Source organism: Hyperoodon ampullatus, assembly GCF_949752795.1.
Source record: "Hyperoodon ampullatus genome assembly, chromosome: 10".
NCBI lineage: Eukaryota > Metazoa > Chordata > Mammalia > Artiodactyla > Ziphiidae > Hyperoodon > Hyperoodon ampullatus.
Window position 1 is genome coordinate 4744679 of NC_136923.1, and position 20923 is coordinate 4765601.

The following is a 20923-nucleotide window of genomic DNA, read 5'->3' on the forward strand; positions in this document are numbered from 1 at the left end:
GACACCTCACACCCTCTTCCAAACCTCAGTAAGTGAAGGCTGACCAAGCCAGAGGGTAGCGCCCTCCACCAGGGGGCGCCCTCTCCTTGCCAGGGAGCCAGGTCTGGCCCTCCACTGGGACCTCTTGGCCTCTGGCACAGCCTTGCCCCAGTGGTCAGTTGGCTTTAGTTTAAAAAGCGAGCGCTGCACACAGGCTTGCCCTGGGATTTCTGAAAAATCCCAAAGAGACTGACTGGAGAGGACGTCTATACCACCAGCCAGACAGCTCCGGCCAGACCCCCACGCAGCAGTTCTTCATTATTCTCCAGAGCAAGGCCTGGAAGAAGAGTCGAAGCCACTAGAGACCAGGAAAGGGCTGCAGGACTGAGACGAGATGTCACCAGGCTGCGGCCTTACACCTTCCCGACCCCAAAGCCCTGTCCCTACAAAGGCCTATCAGACCGGATTCATGCCACACTGCTCAGTGATTCTGAAGCACTTATTGCCCTGATGGCACAGGGTGTTCCCTGGGCAGCTTGGCTGCAGCCCAACTCCTCCCCTCCCCCCATGCACTTTTACACAAGTGTGTAAAGGACACCCTTTTATTGCAAAGAGATTTTCAGTCTCTCGGGGAACAGGACCAGGGGCTTTCCTGGGGCCTCAGTCTTGGGCACTGGCTTTCAGAGCGGCTTTGTACTTCCCTGTCATTTCCCTGGGCAATGGCACCAGGCCCGGGCAGGGCACCTGCCCCTCCACCTCACAGATGCACTCCCGCAGGCAGTACTTTCGGGGACCGAAGTGGGCTGGGTGAGAAAGCTGTTTTTTCTCCTGCGCCTCTCTCTCGAGGGTTTCCCTGCCAAAGAACACAGACAGCAACAAGGCGTGGGTGACACGGCTCCAAGCCGCTGGGAAGTGGGAGACTTCTCAGCCCAGTGAGCCCCAGCATCTGCCAGGGAGACCTCCTACGCTGCTCCCCACTCCCCCCGGGCCTCCGGGGCTGGGGGGTGCACAGGAAGGCCTGCAGCCCGGTGAAGGGTAGCAAGGGGTGACCCCAGCTCTGAGGACACGCAATCAGGACCAAGGGGCCTGGAAGTGCCTTCGTGCACTTTCTCAAGACAGACTTTCCCATCTTCCCTGCCTCCATTCACGGGAAGAAAAGGAATGTGTCACAGCAGGCCCTGGGGTTGGTCACCCACTAACTCCAAGCTGAAATTCCCCAAGAGGGACATGGTCACAGCCATAAGGGCGCGCGTTTCAGATGCCTCTCGGCTCCCCGTGGACCCAGGAGGAAAGGACCATCTTTATCTTCACGGTGCAGGGAGGTGCAGCTCAGAGGTTCGGGCGCACAGACTCCGGCCCACTCTCTGGTCAACATCCGAGGCTCCTGCCAGAGTCCGCCCTCTCAACACCCCTCCCAGCGCGCCCATCTCCTCCCTCCCACATCTCTGGGCCAAGACGTTTGCACCCCTCCAGATCAAGCCCAACAACTCACTCATTCTTCCCCAGAATCTTTTTGATGTGCTCCATGATCTCCTTATTGCTCTTGGTCTCCACGTCCACAAGGACTTGCTCCCCAGAATCTGGAAACAGGAGGAAGGGGGGGGAAGAAAGCTGAGAACACAGCAAGGCACTGCCTGGCCTCAAATGGTGGTGATTTGGGGTTTGCTTTTAGAGGAGAAACATTTTAACAGTCAAGTAAGTGTTTATGTAACCAATTATGCTGCCCTTTTTCCGTATTTCTTTAGATGTGAGCATACATAAACTTTAGGTATGTAGAAAAGCATACATACTATTTTAAATAGAAACTCCATGTTCATCGATAGAAAGATTTAGTATTGTTAAGATGGCAATCCTACCCCATCAGTCTATGGATTCAGTCAATCCCCACCAAAAATCCTAGCAGGTGTTTTTGTAGAAACTGAGAAATTGAGCCTAAAATTCATGCAGAGGACCCAAAACAGCCAAAACAACCTTGACAAACAAGAAAAAGGGAGAACATTCACTTCCCAATTTCAATTTTACCACAGGCTACAGTAATCAAGTCAGTGTGGTACTGAGCAAAAGAACAGCCTATAGAAATGGAACTGAACTGAGTCTAAATTTATGGTCAACTTATTTTCAGCAAAGATGACAAGACAACTCAGTGAGGAAGAAGAGCATATATCTGATAAAGGACTTGTATCCTGACTAAAGAACTCTCACAATTCAATGTCAAAAAGACAATCCAAAGAAAAAATGGGCAAAATATCTGAATAAACATTTAACAACAACAAAAATGGATAATAATAAGCACATGAAAAGATACTCAATATCATCAGTCATTAGGAAAATACAAAATAAAACCAGTGAGATATTAAGGTGGCTAAAAATTTTTTAAACACAATACCAAGTGTTAGTGAGGATGCAGAGTAACTGGAACTTTCCTAAATTCCTGGTAAAAATGGAAAATCTTACAGCCACATCAGCTAGTGAATTAAGACACACAAAAAAGAAATTAAATGATTGGAAAGGAAGAATTTTATTTGCAGATGTAACGATTGTGTATGTAGAAAATCCTAAGGAATTTAGAAAATAAAAACTTCTAGAAATATGAATTACCAAGATTGCAAGACACAAGGCCCATGTACAAAATCAGCTGTACTTCTACAAAGTTGTTTGGTGCTGACCAAAGAACTGAAAAATGAAAAATTTAAAAATACCATTTACAATAGTCACAAAACATACTCAATATTATTAAAATGTCCAGGGACTTCCCTGGCAGCGCAGTGATTAAGAATCCGCCTGCCAATGCAGCGGACATGGGTTCGAGCCCTGGTCCAGGAAGATCCCACATGCCACGGAGCAACTAAGCCTGTGCACCACAACTACTGAGCCTGCGCGCCTACAGCTCGTGCACCACAAATACTGAGCCCGCGCGCCTAGATCCCATGCTCTGCAACAAGAGAAGCCACTGCAATGAGAAGCCCTCGCACCGCAACAAAGACCCAATGCAGCCAAAAATAAATAAATTTATTTTTTTTAATGTCCATTATCCTCAGTGATCTATAATATAATTCTGAACAAAATCCCAGCAAGCTCTTTTTCTAGAAACTGGCAAGCAGATTTTAAAGTCAATATGGAAATGCAAAGAACCTACAAGGGCCAAATTAATCTTGGAAAAAAAAGGGGGGGTGGGGAACAAAGTTGGATTTACACTTCCCGATCTTAAGACATATTATGAATTACAAAAACCAAGACAGTGTGCTATTAGCATAAGGACAGACATATAGATCAGTTAAAGAGGATGAAGAGTTCAGAAATAAAATCGAATAGCCAAAACAATCTTAAGAAAGAAGAACAGAGCTGGAGGAATCATGCTCTCTGGCTTCAGACTACACCAGAATGCTACAGTATTCAAAAACTGCAAGGTACTGGCACAAAAAAACAGACACATAGACCAGTGGAACAGAATAGGGAGCCTAGAAATAAACCCACACATTTATGGTCAATTAATCTACCAGAAAAAAGGCAAGAACATACAATGGAGAAAAGACACTCTCTTCAATAAGTGGTGCTGAGAAAACTGGACACCTACATGTAAAAGAATGAAATTAAAACATTTTCTAACACCATCTACAAAAATAAACTTAATATGGATTAAAGACCTAAATATAAACACTAGCTACCATAAAATTCCTAGAAAAAACATAGAACACTCTTTGAAATAAATCGTAGCAATATTTTTTGGGGATCTGTCTCCTAAAACAAAGGAAATAAAAGCAAAAATAAACAAATGGGACCTAATTAAATTTAAAAGCGTCTGTACAGCAAAGGAAAACATAAAACAAAATGAGGGACTTCCCTGGTGGTCCAGTGATTAAGACTCTGTGCTCCCAATGCAGGGGGCCCAGGTTCGATCCCTAGTCAGGGAACTAGATCCCCCATGCTGCAACTAAGAGTTCGCATGCCGCAACTAAAAGATCCCACATGTGGCAACAAACACCTGGCACAGCCAAGTAAATAAATAAATACTTAACCTGATTAAAAAATGGGCAGGAGAACTGCATAGACATTTTTCCAAAAGGAAATGCAGATGGCCAACAGGCACATTAAAAGATGCTCAAGATACCTAATCATCAGGGAAATGCAACTCAAAACCACAATGACATATCACCTCACACCTGTCAGAATGGCATTCATCAAAAAGACCACAAATAACAAAGGTTGGTGAGGATGTGGAGAAAAGGGGACCCTTGTACACTGTTGGTGGGAATGTAAATCGGTGCAGCTACTATGGAAAACAGTATGGAGGTTTCTCAAAAAAACTAAAAATAGAACCACCACATGACCCAGCAATTCCACTCCTGAGTATATACCTGAAAAAAAACACACTAATTCAAAAAGATACATGCATCCCAATATTTATAGCAGCATTATTTATAATTGCCAAGATATGGAAGCATCCTAAATGCCCATCAACAGATGAATGGATAAAGATGTACTATACACACACACACAATGGGATATTACTTAGCCATAAAAAAGAATGAAATTTTGCCATCTGCAGCAACATAGATGGGCTTGGAGGGCATGATGCTAAGTGAAATTAAGTTAGACAGAGACAAATACTGTATGATAGCACTTATTTGTGGAATCTAAAAAATACAACAGACTGGTGAATATAACAAAAAAGAAACAGACTCACAGAACAAACTAGTGGTTACCAGTGGGGAGAGGGAAGGAGGGAGGGGAAACATACGGGTAGGTGAGTAAGAGGTACAAACTATTATATATAAAATAAGCTACAAAGATATACTGTACAACATGGGGAATATAGCCAATATTTTATAACAACTATAAATGGAGTATAACCTTTAAAAATTGTGAATCACTATATTGTACACCTGTAACATATAATATTACTGTACATCAATTATACTTCTTCTTCTTTTTTTTTTTTTTGCTGTGCCATTCGGCTTGCAGGATCTTAGTTCCCTGACCAGGGATTAAAACCGCTCCCTTGGCAGTGAAAGCACGGAGTCCTAACCACTGGACTTCCAGGGAATTCTCCCATTTTAACCAGCTTAAAGTGTAAAATTTGGTGGTTTTTAATGCCCTCACAATGTTGTGCATACATCACCACTATCTAGGTTCCAGCACTTTCTCATGACCCCAAACAGAAACCCTGTACCCATTAAGCAGTCACTTCCTATTCCCCACACCACCCCAGCCCCAGCCCCTGACAACCACTTCCTATCCCTATGGCTTTGTCTGTTCTGGACACCTCACACAAATGGAATCACACACTGTGTGGCCTTTTGCACCTGCCTTCTTTCCGTTGGCATGTTTTCAAGGTTCATCCGTGTTGTAGCATGTGCCAGTACTTCATTCCTTTTTATGGTTAAATAATATTCCACTGAATGAATATACAGATTTTGTTTATCCATTCATGGTCAATTTTTCTGACAAAGGTGCCAAGGAAACTAAATAAAGGAAAGGATTGTCTTTCAACAAATGGTGCTATAACAGCTGAATATCCCAAATCTAAAACACCTAAAATGAACCTCAATCCTTATCTCACTTAATACACAAATAACGAGACCATAGACCTAAATGTAAATCTAGGACTCTCCCAGTTTTGAAACACAGGAGAAAAATCTTTGTGACTTTGGGGTAGGCAGAGATTTCTTGGACAGGACACAAAAAGTACTAAACATAAAAGTAAACAACTGAGGGCTTCCCTGGTGGCGCAGTGGTCGAGAGTCCACCTGCCGATGCAGGGGATACGGGATCGTGCCCCGGTCCGGGAAGATCCCACATGCCGCGGAGCGGCTGGGCCCGTGAGCCACGGCCGCTGAGCCTGCGTGTCCGGAGCCTGTGCTCCGCAATGGGAGAGGCCACAGCAGTGAGAGGCCCGCGTACCGCAAAAAAAAAAAAAAAAAAAAAAGAAAACAACTGATAAGCTAGAATTCATCAAAATTAAAACTTCTGCTCTTCAAAAGGCACCATTAAGAAAATGAAAAGGCAGCCATAGACAGAAAATATTCACAATACATCTGACAAAGGAACTGAATCCAGAATATATAAACAACTCAACAAGAAAAGAGCCCCCACTTTTTTTTTTAATGGACAAAAGATCCAAACAGACTCTTTACAAAAGAAATAAATGAATGGCCAATAAGCACATGGAAAGATATAGGGAAATGCAAATTAAAATGTCAAGGAGATATACAGGCACTGGAATGGCTGAAAAGACTTATGTGATGAGAAGAATGGCCCCCAAAGGTACCCCCTAGTCCCCCAGAATTGTGAATATAACACCTGACATGGCCAAGGGGCCTCTGCAGATGAAATTAAACCTAAGGACCCAGAAATGGGGAGATTCTCCTGGATAATCTGGCAGCCCCATTAATCACAAGGTCCTTAAAGTTGGAGACCCTCCTGGGCTGTGGTCAGAGGAACGTGTGACTGTTGGAGAGGGCCAGGCACGAACGCAGCTGGCTTCGAGGATGAAGGGACCACGAACCAAAGCGTGTGGGGGTCTCGGGCCTCCCTCGTGGCGCAGTGGTTAAGGATCCGCCTGCCAGTACAGGGGACATGGGTTCAAGCCCTGGTCCGGGAAGATCCCACATGCCGCAGAGCAACTAAGCCCACACACCACAACTACTGAGCACGCTCTACAGCCTGTGAGCCACAACTACTGAAGCCCGCACGCCTAGAGCCCGTGCTCCGCAACAAGAAAAGCCACCGCAATGAGAAGCCCGCGCACCACAAAGAACAGCAGCCCCCACTCACCGGAACTACAGAAAGCCCACGCACAGCAACTTAGACCCAACACAGCCAAAAATAAGACAGAAAGAAAGAATTTAAAAATAAATAAATTGAGAACGTGGGGGCCTCTAGAAGCTGGAAAAGGCATGGAAACGGATTCACCCTAGTGCCTCCAGGAAGGAAGGCTCTGTGAACACCTTGATTTTAGCCCATGTTGGACTTCAAACCTACAAAACTAAGATGAGAAATCTGTATTGCTTTAAGCTACCAACCTCGTGGTGATCTTACAGCAGCCACAGGAAATGCAGATGAGCAACAGGACCAGTTTGGGTGACGACGGGGGGCCAGCAGGACCCCTCACCCTGCGGACTGCAGGGACAAATGGCATAACCATTTTGGAGGCCTGTCTGGGTGGTTTCTAAGAAGGTCACGTGCCTATGCTGTGACCCAGCAAGCCCATCCTGAGCCTGTGCCCAGGAGAACTGAACACCTAGGTCCACAGAGACATGCACCTTCCCAAAACCACCCTCGGCAGGCAGCCGCTAACACCCCCCCTCGAGCAAGACCCTCCTTGGAGGAGTCTCTGGGACCCACTGCAGAAGCAGAGCCAAGCGCACCCGGCTCTCCCAGGTCCCCGTCCAGGACCTGCCGCTTCTGCCCAACACGCAGCCAGAGCTTCCTACTGACCGGCCCCGACTTTCTCATCTGAGGCGTCTCCTGGCCAGACCTCCTTCCAGAGATGTCAGACGTGCTTTGCCATCTGAAGACTCTCCCTGCCTGCCCCCCATCTCCAATAAACCTCATACTTGTAACTCTGTCTTGGCATCTATAGAAAACCCGAATGTTCATCAACAAGTGAATGGATAAACTGTGGTATGTTCTGATAATGGAGCACTACGCAGCAATAAAAATGAATAAGCTACTGATACAGATAACGTGGATGAATCTCGAAAAGACAAGTGAAAACCAGACACAAAAGAACATATACTGTGAGATTCTATATTAGGTTCTGAAACAAAACTAACCAGTCCATGGTGAAAGAACTGCTAACAGAGGGAATTCCCTGGCGGCCCCAGTGGTTAGGACTCTGTGCTCACTGCTGAGGGCCCGGGTTCAATCCCTGGTCGGGGAACTAAGATCCCACAAGCTGTACAGTGCGGCCAAAAAAAGAAAAGAACTGCTAACAGTGGTTGCTCCCCTTGGGAGTGGGAACTGGTAAGTGGAAAGCAGTACTGGGAGACTTTTTGGGTCTTCACTGGGAAACAGTGACACAGGCCCGTCACATCTATCAGAACTCATCACTCCATGCACGTAAGACCTGTCCATTTTATTATGGGTAAATTATACCTCAATAAAGTTAATTTTTTAAAACGCCAACACGAAATATATACACGAAATTGCCAACCACCACCATTCTCCTTGCCTCCACCTTGCTCTAATTTTCTTTTCTGCATAGCACTCATCTTCTAACAAACCATGTTATTGAGTTTCTTGTTCATTCTATCTCCTCCTGCTGGAATATCATCTCTACAAGGCTAGAGATCTTTCTTCGTATGGCTCCCTGACACCCCAAGCACCTAGAACAGTGCCTGGGTCCTAACAGGAACTTGATACATATTTGCTGAATGAATGAAAGAACATCATCATTTTCTTTCCTGACGAATTTCCCAGTCTATACTTCATTTGATTCTCGTAGCCGTGTAAGGAAGATGTTTGGCCTTCCCCCAGAAATATGTAAGTGGGAACATTACTCTCTCAGGATCAGAATGACTGAGTAGAGAGTTGGGCTAGAACATATGGTCTTCTGACTTCCAGGCACTGAGCCCAATTTAACTGAATAAATCTTCATGTTTGCTCCTCACAGGGACAGGAGAGCATCACGTAAATGCATATGGTCCATAGAGGACACACGCAGACACATACACTGTTCAAGAGAATGTGGCCAGCACTGAGAGACGTGCCCTGAGAGAAGGGAGAGGCCAATCTAAGGTGCAGGTAAGGTTTCCTGAGTGAAATGGTGCCCAAGCTGAGTCCCAAAGGATTTATTTTTTAATTAAGCAAAGAAAAGTAGAAAGGGGATTTCCAGCAAAGGAACCGACATGAGCAAAGGCAACAAAGCACAGTGCGGCAAGGGAATCTGGGAAGACTAGCCCACGTGACATGAGGCGTATGTAGGAGATGTGGCAGCAACAGGAGATGCGGCTGGAGAGGGACAGACCAGATCTGCGCAGTCACTGTGTGCCAGGTATAGGAGCCAAGGTGACAGGACCAACGTAGGTTTACAAGTGCTCCCATCTCAGCCCCCGCTGACTGCCACACAGGAGGAACATGGGAGGAAAGTCAGGCCTGGGCCACGGCAGAGGGTCCTGCACTCACCTAAATAGAACCGCAGAAAGGGTGTTGGCGTCATGTTCTTAAACATCATGATCTGTACCCAGGGGTTCTTGTACTGGATCTGAGGTATGTTGAAAAACACAAATTTCCTGCAAAACAGAAGAAATTAAACCCATGAGAGTTTTTAACCGAAAATTGTATGCACCTGTGTATTCTTCTAAAGAGAAAGTCCAGAACTCTCATCAGATTCTAAGAGGACCCTGACCGCCCCCGAAAAGGTGGAGGTAGGAAAAGCAGGTCTCAGGAATCCACTAACGTGTTGTCTCAATGTGGGTGTTGGGACTCTTGGTTTGTCATTTTAGGGAAAAGAAATCTATATCCCTATCTCACGTTGCATATTAGCCTAAAACTCACCAAAACAGAAGTATAAATATAAAAATGAAACCATGAAATGTCCTCAGTCTTGACTGGTGTGACAGCTGCACAGTGTACTCACATGAGAAGCTGTGTATCTACAGGTGAGCACTTTATGTAAATTATACCACAATTTAAAAATAAAGGAAACCATGAAAACAAACATGGGGAATACTTTTACAATCTAGGAGTGGAGAAACCTCTAAACTCAGAAGGTTTAAAACACAGATAGGGTTTCCCTGGTGGCGCAGTGGTTGAGAGTCCGCCTGCCAATGCAGGGGACACGGGTTCGAGCCCTGCTTGGGGAAGATCCCACATGCCGCGAAGCAACTAAGCCCGTGCGCCACAACTACTGAGCCTGTGCTCTAGAGCCCGTGAGCCACAACTACTGAGCCTGTGCTCTAGAGCTCAAGTACCACAACTACTGAGCCCGCGTGCCACAACTACGGAAGCCCGTGTGCCTAGAGCCCGTGCTCCACAACAAGAGAAGCCACTGCAACGAGAAGCCTGTGCACCGCAACAGAGAGTAGCCCCCGCTCACCACAACCAGAGAAAGCCCATGTGTGGCAACTAAAACCCAACGCAGCCAAAAATTTAAAAATTAAAAATCAATAAATTTATATATATAAAAAAGAATGAAATTAGAACACTCCCTAACACCATACACAAAAATAAACTCCAAATGGGTTAAAGACCTAAATGTAAGACCAGGCACTATAAAACTCTTAGAGGAAAACATTGGACGAACACTCTTGGACATAAATCACAGCGAGATCTTGTTTTGCCCCTCCTCCTAGAGAAATGGAAATAAAAACAAAAATAAACAAATGGGACCTAATGAAACTTCAAAGCTTTTGCACAGGGCTTCCCTGGTGGCGCAGTGGTTGAGAGTCTGCCTGCCGATGCAGGGGACGCGGGTTCGTGCCCCGGTCCGGGAAGATCCCACATGCCGCGGAGCAGCTGGGCCCGTGAGCCATGGCCGCTGAGCCTGCGCGTCCGGAGCCTGTGCTCCGCAGCGGGAGAGGCCACAACAGTGAGAGGCCCGCGTACCGCAAAAAAAAAAAAAAAAAAAAAGCTTTTGCACAGCAAAGGAAACCATAAACAAGACGAAAAGACAACTCTCAGAATGGGAGAAAATACTTGCAAACGAAGCAATGAACAAAGGATTAATCTCCAAAACAGACAAACAGCTCATGCAGCTCAATATAAAAAAAAAAACAATCAAAGAATGGGCAGAAGACCTACGTAGACATTTCTCCAAAGAAGACATACAGATGGCCAAGAAGCACGTGAAAAGATACTCAACATCACTAATTATTAGGGAAATGCAAATCAAAACTACAATGAGGGGCTTCCCTGGCGGCACAGTGGTTAAGAATCCGCTTGCCAAAGCAGGGGACACAAATCGAGCCCAGGAAGATCCCACATGCCGCAGAGCAACTAAGCCGTGTACCACAACTACTGAGCCTGCGCGCCGCAACGAAGACCCAACGTAGCCAAAAATAAATAAATAGATAAATAAATTTTTAAAAAACAATGAGGTATCACCTACAATGAGTATCACCTCACACGGGTTAGAATGGGCATCATCAGAAAATCTACAAACAATAAATGCTGGTGTGGGGAAAAGGGAACCCTCTTGGACTGTTGGTGAGAATGTAAATTGATACAGCCACTATGGAGAACAGTATGGAGGTTCCTTAAAAAACTAAAAATAATTACCATATGACCCAGCAATCCCACTACTGGGCATATACCAAGAGAAAACCATAATTCAAAAAGACACATGCAGGGCTTCACAACTAGAGAAAGCCCGCGTACAGCAACGAAGACCCAACGCAGCCAAAAATAAATAAATTAATTAATTTTTAAAAAATGGCCAGAAAAGTAAAGTGCCCTGGGTCACATGACCAGTAAGTCAAAGAATCAGGGCTGTGAGCATTGGGCTCCATCATTATCAAATTCACCTGGATCCTGAGGCGCAAGCCTGGACAAAGAACTCATAAATTCCAGCAGCTGTTACTTCTCCCATTGCATCTTAAAGGCAAAAACACCTGGCAGAGGTGAGGAGGAACTTAGCTCTCAGACTCTGAATAAGGCAGCTCCCCACACACCCAGCAGATACCCTAAGACTTGCTAGCCCGGTGCTGTACTGGCCACTGGCACTTGGGATGCAGGGCCAGATGAAGTGCTGAGGGCACATGAACAAGCAAAGAAAGGCCGGTGGGGCTACAAAGAGCAAGTCTGACAGGCTCACACCCAAAGGGCACCAGGGGGACAGCCAAGCCCTTATCACTAGGAACAATGAAACACAGAATGGCTGTTTGGCGCCTATTTACCCAGAGAGTATTAAAATACTTGAGGATTAAGAGCGCTGCTTAAAGGGGCTCCACAGACGGGCGCGAGTCGCGACTGAAAGCGCGGAGCCCAGTGACGGGCGTGGGACGCTGGGGCTGCTGCTGCCGCCGCCAAGAAGCCCGTGTGCGAGCGCAGGTCACTGTCCACACCGCCCTTCCGGGAGCCTGAGCAGCCCGCCACTGCCGGGGTCCCGGGATCCAGGGGCGGCTTCCCTGGGAGAACGCACGGCGCGCCTCGGGCTGGTGCAACGTCACGCCGACCTCTGCCGCTGCAGGCTCGCCCCGCACTCCGTGCCCCTCCCTCCCGCCCGGCCTGAGTGAGCCAGAGTTCCCGAAGAGGCTGCTCCTTTAACCCTTTCCTGTCTGAGCGAAGAACAGACGCCCTCCGGCGACCTACACGCAGAGGCGGGGCCAAATCCAAAGCTGAGACCCGGGAGCTGTGAGAACAAAGAAGAGAAAGGGAAACCTCTCCCAGCAGCCTCAGAAGCAGCGGATTAAAGCTCCACAATCAACTTGATGTACCCTGCATCTGTGGAATACATGAATAGACAACAAATCATCCCAAATTGAGGAGCCAGGAGTCAGTACTGTGCCTCTGAGGTGGGAGAGCCAACTTCAGGACACTGGTCCACAAGAGACCTCCCAGCTCCACATAATATCAAACGGCGAAAATCTTCCAGAGATCTCCATCTCAACACCAGCACCCAGCTTCACTCAACGACCAGCAAGCTACAGTGCTGGACACCCTATGCCAAACAACTAGCAAGACAGGAACACAACGCCACCCATTAGCAGAGAGGTGGCCTAAAATCATAAAAAGTCTGCAGACACCCCAAAACACACCACCAGACGTGGACCTGCCCACCAGAAAGACAAGATCCAGCCTCATCCACCAGAACACAGGCACTAGTCCCCTCGACCAGGAAACCTACACAACCCACTAAACCAACCTTAGCCACTGGGGACAGACACCAAAAACAACAGGAACTACGAACCTGCAGCCGGCAAAAAGGAGACCCCAAACACAGTAACATAAGCAAAATGAGAAGACAGAAAAACACACAGCAGGAGAAGGAGCAAGATAAAAACCCACCAGACCTAACAAATGAAGAGGTAATAGGCAGTCTATCTGAAAAAGAATTCAGAATAATGATAGTAAAGATGATCCAAAATCTTGGAAATAGAATAGACAAAATGCAAGAAACAGTTAACAAGGACCTAGTAGAACTAAAGATGAATCAAGCATCGATTAAAAACACAATAAATGAAATGAAAAATACTCTAGATGGGATCAATAGCAGAATAACTGAGGCAGAAGAACGGATAAGTGAGGTGGAAGATAAAATAGTGGAAATAACTAATGCAGAGCAAAATAAAGAGAAAAGAATGAAAAGAACAGAGGACAATATCAGAGACCTCTGGGACAACATTAAACGCACCAACATTCGAATTATAGGGGTTCCAGAAGAAGAAGAGAAAAAGAAAGGGACTGAGAAAATATTTGAAGAGATTATAGTTGAAAACTTCCCTAATATGGGAAAGGAAATAGTTAATCAAGTCCAGGAGGCACAGAGAGTCCCATACAGAATAAATCCAAGAAGAAATACGCCAAGACACATATTAATCAAACTGTCAAAACTTAAACACAAAGAAATCATATTAAAAGCAGCAAGGCAAAAACAACAAATAACACACAAGGGAATCCCCATCAGGATAACAGCTGATCTCTCAGCAGAAACTCTACAAGCCAGAAGGGAGTGGCAGGACATAATTAAAGTGATGAAGGAGAGAAACCTGCAACCAAGATTACTCTACCCAGCAAGGATCTCATTCAGATTTGATGGAGAAATTAAAACGTTTACAGACAAGCAAAAGCTGAGAGAGTTCAGCACCACCAAACCAGCTTTACAACAAATGCTAAAGGAACTTCTCTAGGCAAGAAACACAACAGAAGGAAAAGACCTACAATAACGAACCCAAAACAATTAAGAAAATGGGAATAGGAACATACATATCGATAATTACCTTAAATGTAAATGGACTAAACGCTCCCACCAAAAGACACAGATTGGCTGAATGGATACAAAAACAAGACCCATATATATGCTGTCTACAAGAGACCCACTTCAGACCTAGAGACACATACAGACTGAAAGTAAGGGGATGGAAAAAGATATTCCATGCAAATGGAAACCAAAAGAAAGCTGGAGTAGCAATTCTCATATCAGACAAAATAGACTTTAAAATAAAGACTACTAGAAGAGACAAAGAAGGACACTACATAATGATCAAGGGATCGATCCAAGAAGAAGATATAACAATTGTAAATATTTATGCACCCAACATAGGAGCACCTCAATACATAAGGCAAACACTAACAGCCATAAAAGGAGAAATCGACAGTAACACAATCATAGTAGGGGACTTTAACACCCCACTTTCACCAATGGACAGATCATCCAAAATGAAAATAAATAAGGAAACACAAGCTTTAAATGATACATTAAACAAGATGGACTTAATTGATATTTATAGGACATTCCATCCAAAAACAACAGAATACACATTTTTCTCAAGTGCTCATGGAACATTCTCCAGGATAGATCATATCTTGGGTCACAAATCAAGCCTTGGTAAATTTAAGAAAATTGAAATTGTATCAAGTATCTTTTCCGACCACAATGCTATGAGACTAGATATCAATTACAGGAAAAGAGCTATAAAAAATACAAACACATGGAGGCTAAACAATACATTACTTAATAACGAAGTGATCACTGAAGAAATCAAAGAGGAAATAAAAAAATACCTAGAAACAAATGACAATGGAGACACGACGACCCAAAACCTATGGGATGCAGCAAAAGCAGTTCTAAGAGGGAAGTTTATAGCAATACAATCCCACCTTAAGAAACAGGAAATATCTCGACTAAACAACCTAACCTTGCACCTAAAGCAATTAGAGAAAGAAGAACAAAAACATCCCAAAGTTAGCAGAAGGAAAGAAATCATAAAAATCAGATCAGAAATAAATGAAAAAGAAATGAAGGAAACAATAGCAAAGATCAATAAAACTAAAAGCTGGTTCTTTGAGAAGATAAACAAAATTGATAAACCATTAGCCAGACTCATCAAGAAAAAAAGGGAGAAGACTCAAATCAATAGAATTAGAAATGAAAAAGGAGAAGTAACAACTGACACTGCAGAAATACAAAAGATCGTGAGAGATTACTATAAGCAACTCTATGCCAATAAAATGGACAACCTGGAAGAAATGGACAAATTCTTAGAAATGCACAACCTGCCAAGACTGAATCAGGAAGAAATAGAACATATGAACAGACCAATCACAAGCACTGAAATTGAAACTGTGATAAAAAATCTTCCAACAAACAAAAGCCCAGGACCAGATGGCTTCACAGGCGAATTCTATCAAGCATTTAGAGAAGAGCTAACGCCTATCCTTCTCAAACTCTTCCAAAATATAGCAGAGGGAGGAACACTCCCAAACTCATTCTACGAGGCCACCATCACCTTGATACCAAAACCAGACAAGGATGTCACAAAGAAAGAAAACTACAGGCCAATATCACTGATGAACATAGATGCAAAAATCCTCAACAAAATACTAGCAAACAGAATCCAACAGCACATTAAAAGGATCATACACCATGATCAAGTGGGGTTTATCCCAGGAATGCAAGGATTCTTCAATATACGCAAATCAATCAACGTGATACACCATATTAACAAATTGAAGGAGAAAAACCATATGATCATCTCAATAGATGCAGAGAAAGCTTTCGACAAAATTCAACACCCATTCATGATAAAAACCCTGCAGAAAGTAGGCATAGAGGGAACTTTCCTCAACATAATAAAGGCCATATATGACAAACCCACAGCCAGCATCGTCCTCAATGGTGAAAAACTGAAACCATTTCCACTAAGATCAGGAACAAGACAAGGTTGCCCACTCTCACCACTCTTATTCAACATAGTTTTGGAAGTTTTAGCCACAGCAATCAGAGAAGAAAAGCAAATAAAAGGAATCCAAATTGGAAAAGAAGAAGTAAAGCTGTCACTGTTTGCAGATGACATGATACTATACATAGAGAATCCTAAAGATGCTACCAGAAAACTACTAGAGCTAATCAATGAATTTGGTAAAGTTGCAGGATACAAAATTAATGCACAGAAATCTCTGGCATTCCTATATACTAATGATGAAAAATCTGAAAGTGAAATCAAGGAAACACTCCCATTTACCATTGCAACAAAAAGAATAAAATATCTAGGAATAAACCTACCTAAGGAGACAAAAGACCTGTATGCAGAAAATTATAAGACACTGATGAAAGAAATTAAAGATGATACAAATAGATGGAGAGATGTACCATGTTCTTGGATTGGAAGAATCAACATTGTGAAAATGACTCTACTACCCAAAGCAATCTACAGATTCAATGCAATCCCTATCAAAATACCACTGGCATTTTTCACAGAACTAGAACAAAAAATTTCACAATTTGTATGGAAACACAAAAGACCCCGAATAGCCAAAGCAATCTTGAGAACGAAAAATGGAGCTGGAGGAATCAGGCTCCCTGACTTCAGACTATACTACAAAGCTGCAGTAATCAAGACAGTATGGTACTGGCACAGAAACAGAAAGATAGATCAATGGAACAGGATAGAAAGCCCAGAGATAAACCCACGGACATATGGTCACCTTATCTTTGATAAAGGAGGCAGGAATGTACAGTGGAGAAAGGACAGTCTCTTCAATAAGTGGTGTTGGGAAAACTGGACAGGGACATGTAAAAGTATGAGATTCGATCACTCCCTAACACCATACACAAAAATAAGCTCAAAATGGATTAAAGACCTAAATGTAAGGCCAGACACTATCAAACTCTTAGAGGACAACATAGGCAGAACACTCTATGACATAAATCACAGCAAGATCCTTTTTGACCCACCTCCTAGAGAAATGGAAATAAAGACAAAAATAAACACATGGGACCTAATGAAACTTAAAAGCTTTTGCACAGCAAAGGAAACCATAAACAAGACCAAAAGACAACCCTCAGAATGGGAGAAAATATTTGCAAATGAAGCAACTGACAAAGGATTAATCTCCAAAATTTATAAGCAGCTCATGCAGCTCAATAACAAAAAAACAAACAACCCAATCCAAAAATGGGCAGAAGACCTAAATAGACATTTCTCCACAGAAGATATACAGACTGCCAACAAACACATGAAAGGATGCTCAACATCTTTACTAATTAGAGAAATGCAAATCAAAACTACAATGAGATATCATCTCACACCAGTCAGAATGGCCATCATCAAAAAATCTAGAAACAATAAATGCTGGAGAGGGTGTGGAAAAAAGGGAACACTCTTGCACTGCTGGTGGGAATGTGAATTGGTACAGCCACTATGGAGAACGGTATGGAGGTTCCTTAAAAAACTACAAATAGAACTACCATATGACCCTGCAATCCCACTACTGGGCATATACCCTGAGAAAACCATAATTCAAAAAGAGACATGTACCAAAATGTTCATAGCAGCCCTATTTACAATAGCCCGGAGATGGAAACAACCTAAGTGTCCATCATTGGATGAATGGGTAAAGAAGATGTGGCACATACATACAATGGAATATTACTCAGCCATAAAAAGAAATGAAATTGAACTATTTGTAATGAGGTGGATGGACCTAGAGTCTGTCATACAGAGTGAAGTAAGTCAGAAAGAGAAAGACAAATACTGTATGCTGACACATATATATGGAATTTAAGAAAAAAAAAGGTCATGAAGAACATAGGGGTAAGACAGGAATAAAGACACAGACCTACTAGAGAATGGACTTGAGGATATGGGGAGGGGGAAGGGTAAGCTGTGACAAAGTGAAAGAGCGGCATGGACATATATACACTACCAAACGTAAGGTAGATAGCTAGTGGGAAGCAGCCGCATAGCACAGGGCGATCAGCTCGGTGCTTTGTGACCGCCTGGAGGGGTGGGATAGGGAGGGTGGGAGGGAGACGCAAAAGGGAGGGGATATGGGAACATATGTATACATATAACTGATTAAATTTGTGATAAAGCAAAAAATAAAAAAAAATAAATAAATAAATAAATAAAAAAGGGGGAACTGAGGGAAACAGTCAGCCTTGAGATCAGGCTACGGACATGCCAGGCATGCTGCCGCTGCTCGAAGGGACTGTCCCTACTTGTTCCCCTCCTTGTTCCATTCCATGGGAGATAAATCACCAGGGCCCAGAAATCAGAAAGAATGTAAAATGAGACAAGCAAAGCTGTCTCCCCCCTGCACATGCAGGTTATTTTGGATGATTCTGGGCTTATGGGTTTTCTCCCAGGGAAGTTAACCTTGAGCCGAGACAGTCTATAGATAATGTAAACCACCATCTGGCAACCTTCCATTTCTAGTCTATATAATCTGCAACCGTAGCATAATAAAACTTGCCTTGCAACCATCAAAAAAAAATAAATAAATAAAATAAAATAAAATACTTGAGCATGCGAGTATGTACAGGCCTATTTTGATTGGCCGACCATTTAAAAACCAGAGATTTACATAAAAATCTGAATTTCTGGCTCCTTGACAAATCAGAAATTTTCCATGGAGCCCAAATAGCTAAGATGTAGCCAAGCAGTGAATGGCCCCGTGAGGCAAGGCACGTTTCCAGTTTACTGCAGGCCCGTCCACACTGTCTCCCTCCTTTGTACCTGCCTGGTCTCTGCCCTGTGACTCCTGGTGCAGATGGATGGATGGATGGATGGATGGATGGATGGATGGATGGATGGATGGATGCAAAGTTGGTTATGCAGGAGTATCTGGGTGCCCATTCAGCCCTAAGACTGAGTCTTCTAGGAAGCCCTCATACCAGCTGACCCCACGCAAGTAGGTTCAAGTGCTTGCGTTGACCTGTGGAAAGCAAACGGCTAGGGGGTAGCTGCTGGCTCTCCTGAACAGTCCTGCACTGAAGGCCCCGCCATGGGGGGACCACCCTCCACAGGGAGTTGCCTTCCAGTCTCACTCTGATCCATCCCACACACCCAATCCCAAAGTTTCTGAAAGACAGGACTTGAATTCCCAGCAACAGCTCGGGGCCCAGCATCAGCAGGCACTCAGTAAATTTAGGCCTAACACCTGAAAAGCCCAAATCACTGCTGCTGCCTCAGGTTCCGTTCAAACCTTTCACTTGCAAGTTCCATTCAATGAGTCCCGACTCTCCTGCGGGCTGAAAAGCATTAAGGAGTTGGGGTGGGGGCCGCTGCGCAGCTCACAGACAGTCCCTTCACTCTAAGGGTCATGGGTCCTTCGAGAACGAAGCCCCCTTTCAGAACCGCCCCCTCACCAGCTGACTATGGTACCCTGGACAAGCCAGTTCCTTAACCTCCTGCGTTCCTTCATCCCCGGAGTGAAGAGAACAGTGAGGTTTCTGTAGAAACCAAACGAGCTAGTGCACGAGGAGCATTCAGAAACGCGCTGCACGTACGAGGACTCAATAAATGCCAGCTGCTGTTACCCCTCCCACTGCACCCCCATATCGGCCCTGGGACATAGGTATCACCCCGGTCGCAACACTGAGGAAAAGCAACTCTCCCAAAGCCAGCAGGTGGAAGAGCCCGGACCCCAGCGGGTCGGTCGCCCCGGGCTGGGCTCCACCCGGACCGCGCGCCGCCCGCGGCGCACGGGTGGCTGAGGAGGCTTCGGCCTCCCCGTCAGCGCGGCCCCCACCCGGCGCGACGCGGCCCTGAGGTCCTCTTCCGCTGTGGAACCCGGGGCAGCTGCCCGTCCGTGCAATGGGGGCCCTGGCGCCAGCGCAGCGCCAGGTCTCAACGACTCACAAGTTATTGGTGGGACCCGGCGGCTCGGACTGACCTGGCGCCCTCGCCCAGCTCCCCGTGCGTATTGTAGTTCACCGTCATGACCTTCACCGAGTCCTTGAACACTACGTCCCCCTGGCCCAGGTACTGCAGGGTGCGGCGTATAGGGAAGCGGCCCTTCATGGACATGGCGGCTGCGGCGGAGGGGCCGGACCGCCGGCCGCGAGCCCAGCAGCGCGGAGACCAGCCAAACTGACGCCGCCCGGGCGGCCCTCGCGCCGCTTCTCCTCCGCGCCGGTTTCCACTTCCCGCGCAGACTCACAGGAGATGCCTCCCGGCGGGCAGCGCGCCCGCCGCGGAGCGGCCTGGGACTTGTAGTACTGCCTGGCAGAGTTTTCCTTAGGCGGGGGCGGTGGGAGCCGGCACGTACGCCTACGCGTTAAAGCTCCTGTTGGAACGTTAAGGTTTTCACGATTTGTGAATCAAGTCTTTCTCCCCTCCTCCAAGGGAAAATATTTTATATAGGCTCAAACTCAATCATTCAGAAAACAAACTTACAGTAGGAAATAATTCAGGAGAGCTGAGTTTGAACACCAAGTCGGCTAGTAACTTTCTGTTCAACCTCAAATATGTCAGTTTTGCTCTCTCAACTTCTCCAGTTTTAAAGTGAAGGGTTAGAACTGCGTAATTTCTAACATTGACTTAAAAAAAATTAAAAACCTGACTTGAAAAAGGAAAAAAAAAAGAAAAAAGGAGATTTTGGGATCTACTCACTCCTTTCTAGTTTAGCCACTTGAGAGCTCTGGACCTCAATTTCTTGAAAAGCAAAAGGTGGATGAGATGCATTTCCTACTGATCTGAGAACGTTCTCCTTCACTTTTGAAGGATAATTTTGCCAGATATAGAATTCTAGGTTGGGGGTTGGGAGGCATCTTTCAACACTTTATTTCACTCCACTCTCCTCTTGCATGGTTTCTGATGAGTAGTCAGCTCTCTTTTTTCCACTATAGGTAAGATGGCTTTTTCTTCTGGTTTCTTTCAAGATTTTCTCTTTGTCTTTGATTTATAGAGTTTGAATAAGGTATTCAATAAGATATATGAATATGATATGAATAAGATATATAGGTGTATATTTTTGGTATTTATCCTGCTTGATGTTCTCTGAGCTTCCTCGACCCGTGGTGTAGTGACTGTCATTAATTTTGGAAAGTTCTTGACCA

At 44.9% G+C, this 20923-nt stretch overlaps 1 protein-coding gene across 1 annotated transcript; it reads right to left on the minus strand.

Annotated features, from left to right (window-relative positions):
* Positions 1 to 575: 575 nt before the first annotated feature.
* Positions 576 to 20002, minus strand: MRPS25 (mitochondrial ribosomal protein S25). Its single transcript, XM_079712169.1, has 4 exons — positions 19759 to 20002; positions 9106 to 9212; positions 1472 to 1559; positions 576 to 832 (listed from the first exon to the last, which is right to left on the minus strand). The coding sequence occupies exons 1-4, from the start codon at positions 19890 to 19892 to the stop codon at positions 640 to 642; spliced, it is 522 nt and encodes a 173-aa protein (XP_079568295.1). The 5' UTR covers positions 19893 to 20002; the 3' UTR covers positions 576 to 639.
* Positions 20003 to 20923: the final 921 nt, after the last annotated feature.

Excerpts from the sequence above, each read along its gene's own strand:
- MRPS25 (XM_079712169.1), bottom strand. The coding sequence starts at position 19,892 with ATGTCCATGAAGGGCCGCTTCCCTATACGCCGCACCCTGCAGTACCTG. Across the intron at positions 9,213-19,758 it reads GAGCTGGGCGAGGGCGCCAG|GAAATTTGTGTTTTTCAACA; the intron begins GTCAGTCCGAGC and ends TCTGTTTTGCAG. Across the intron at positions 1,560-9,105 it reads CTTTCTGCGGTTCTATTTAG|ATTCTGGGGAGCAAGTCCTT; the intron begins GTGAGTGCAGGA and ends TCCTGTTTCCAG.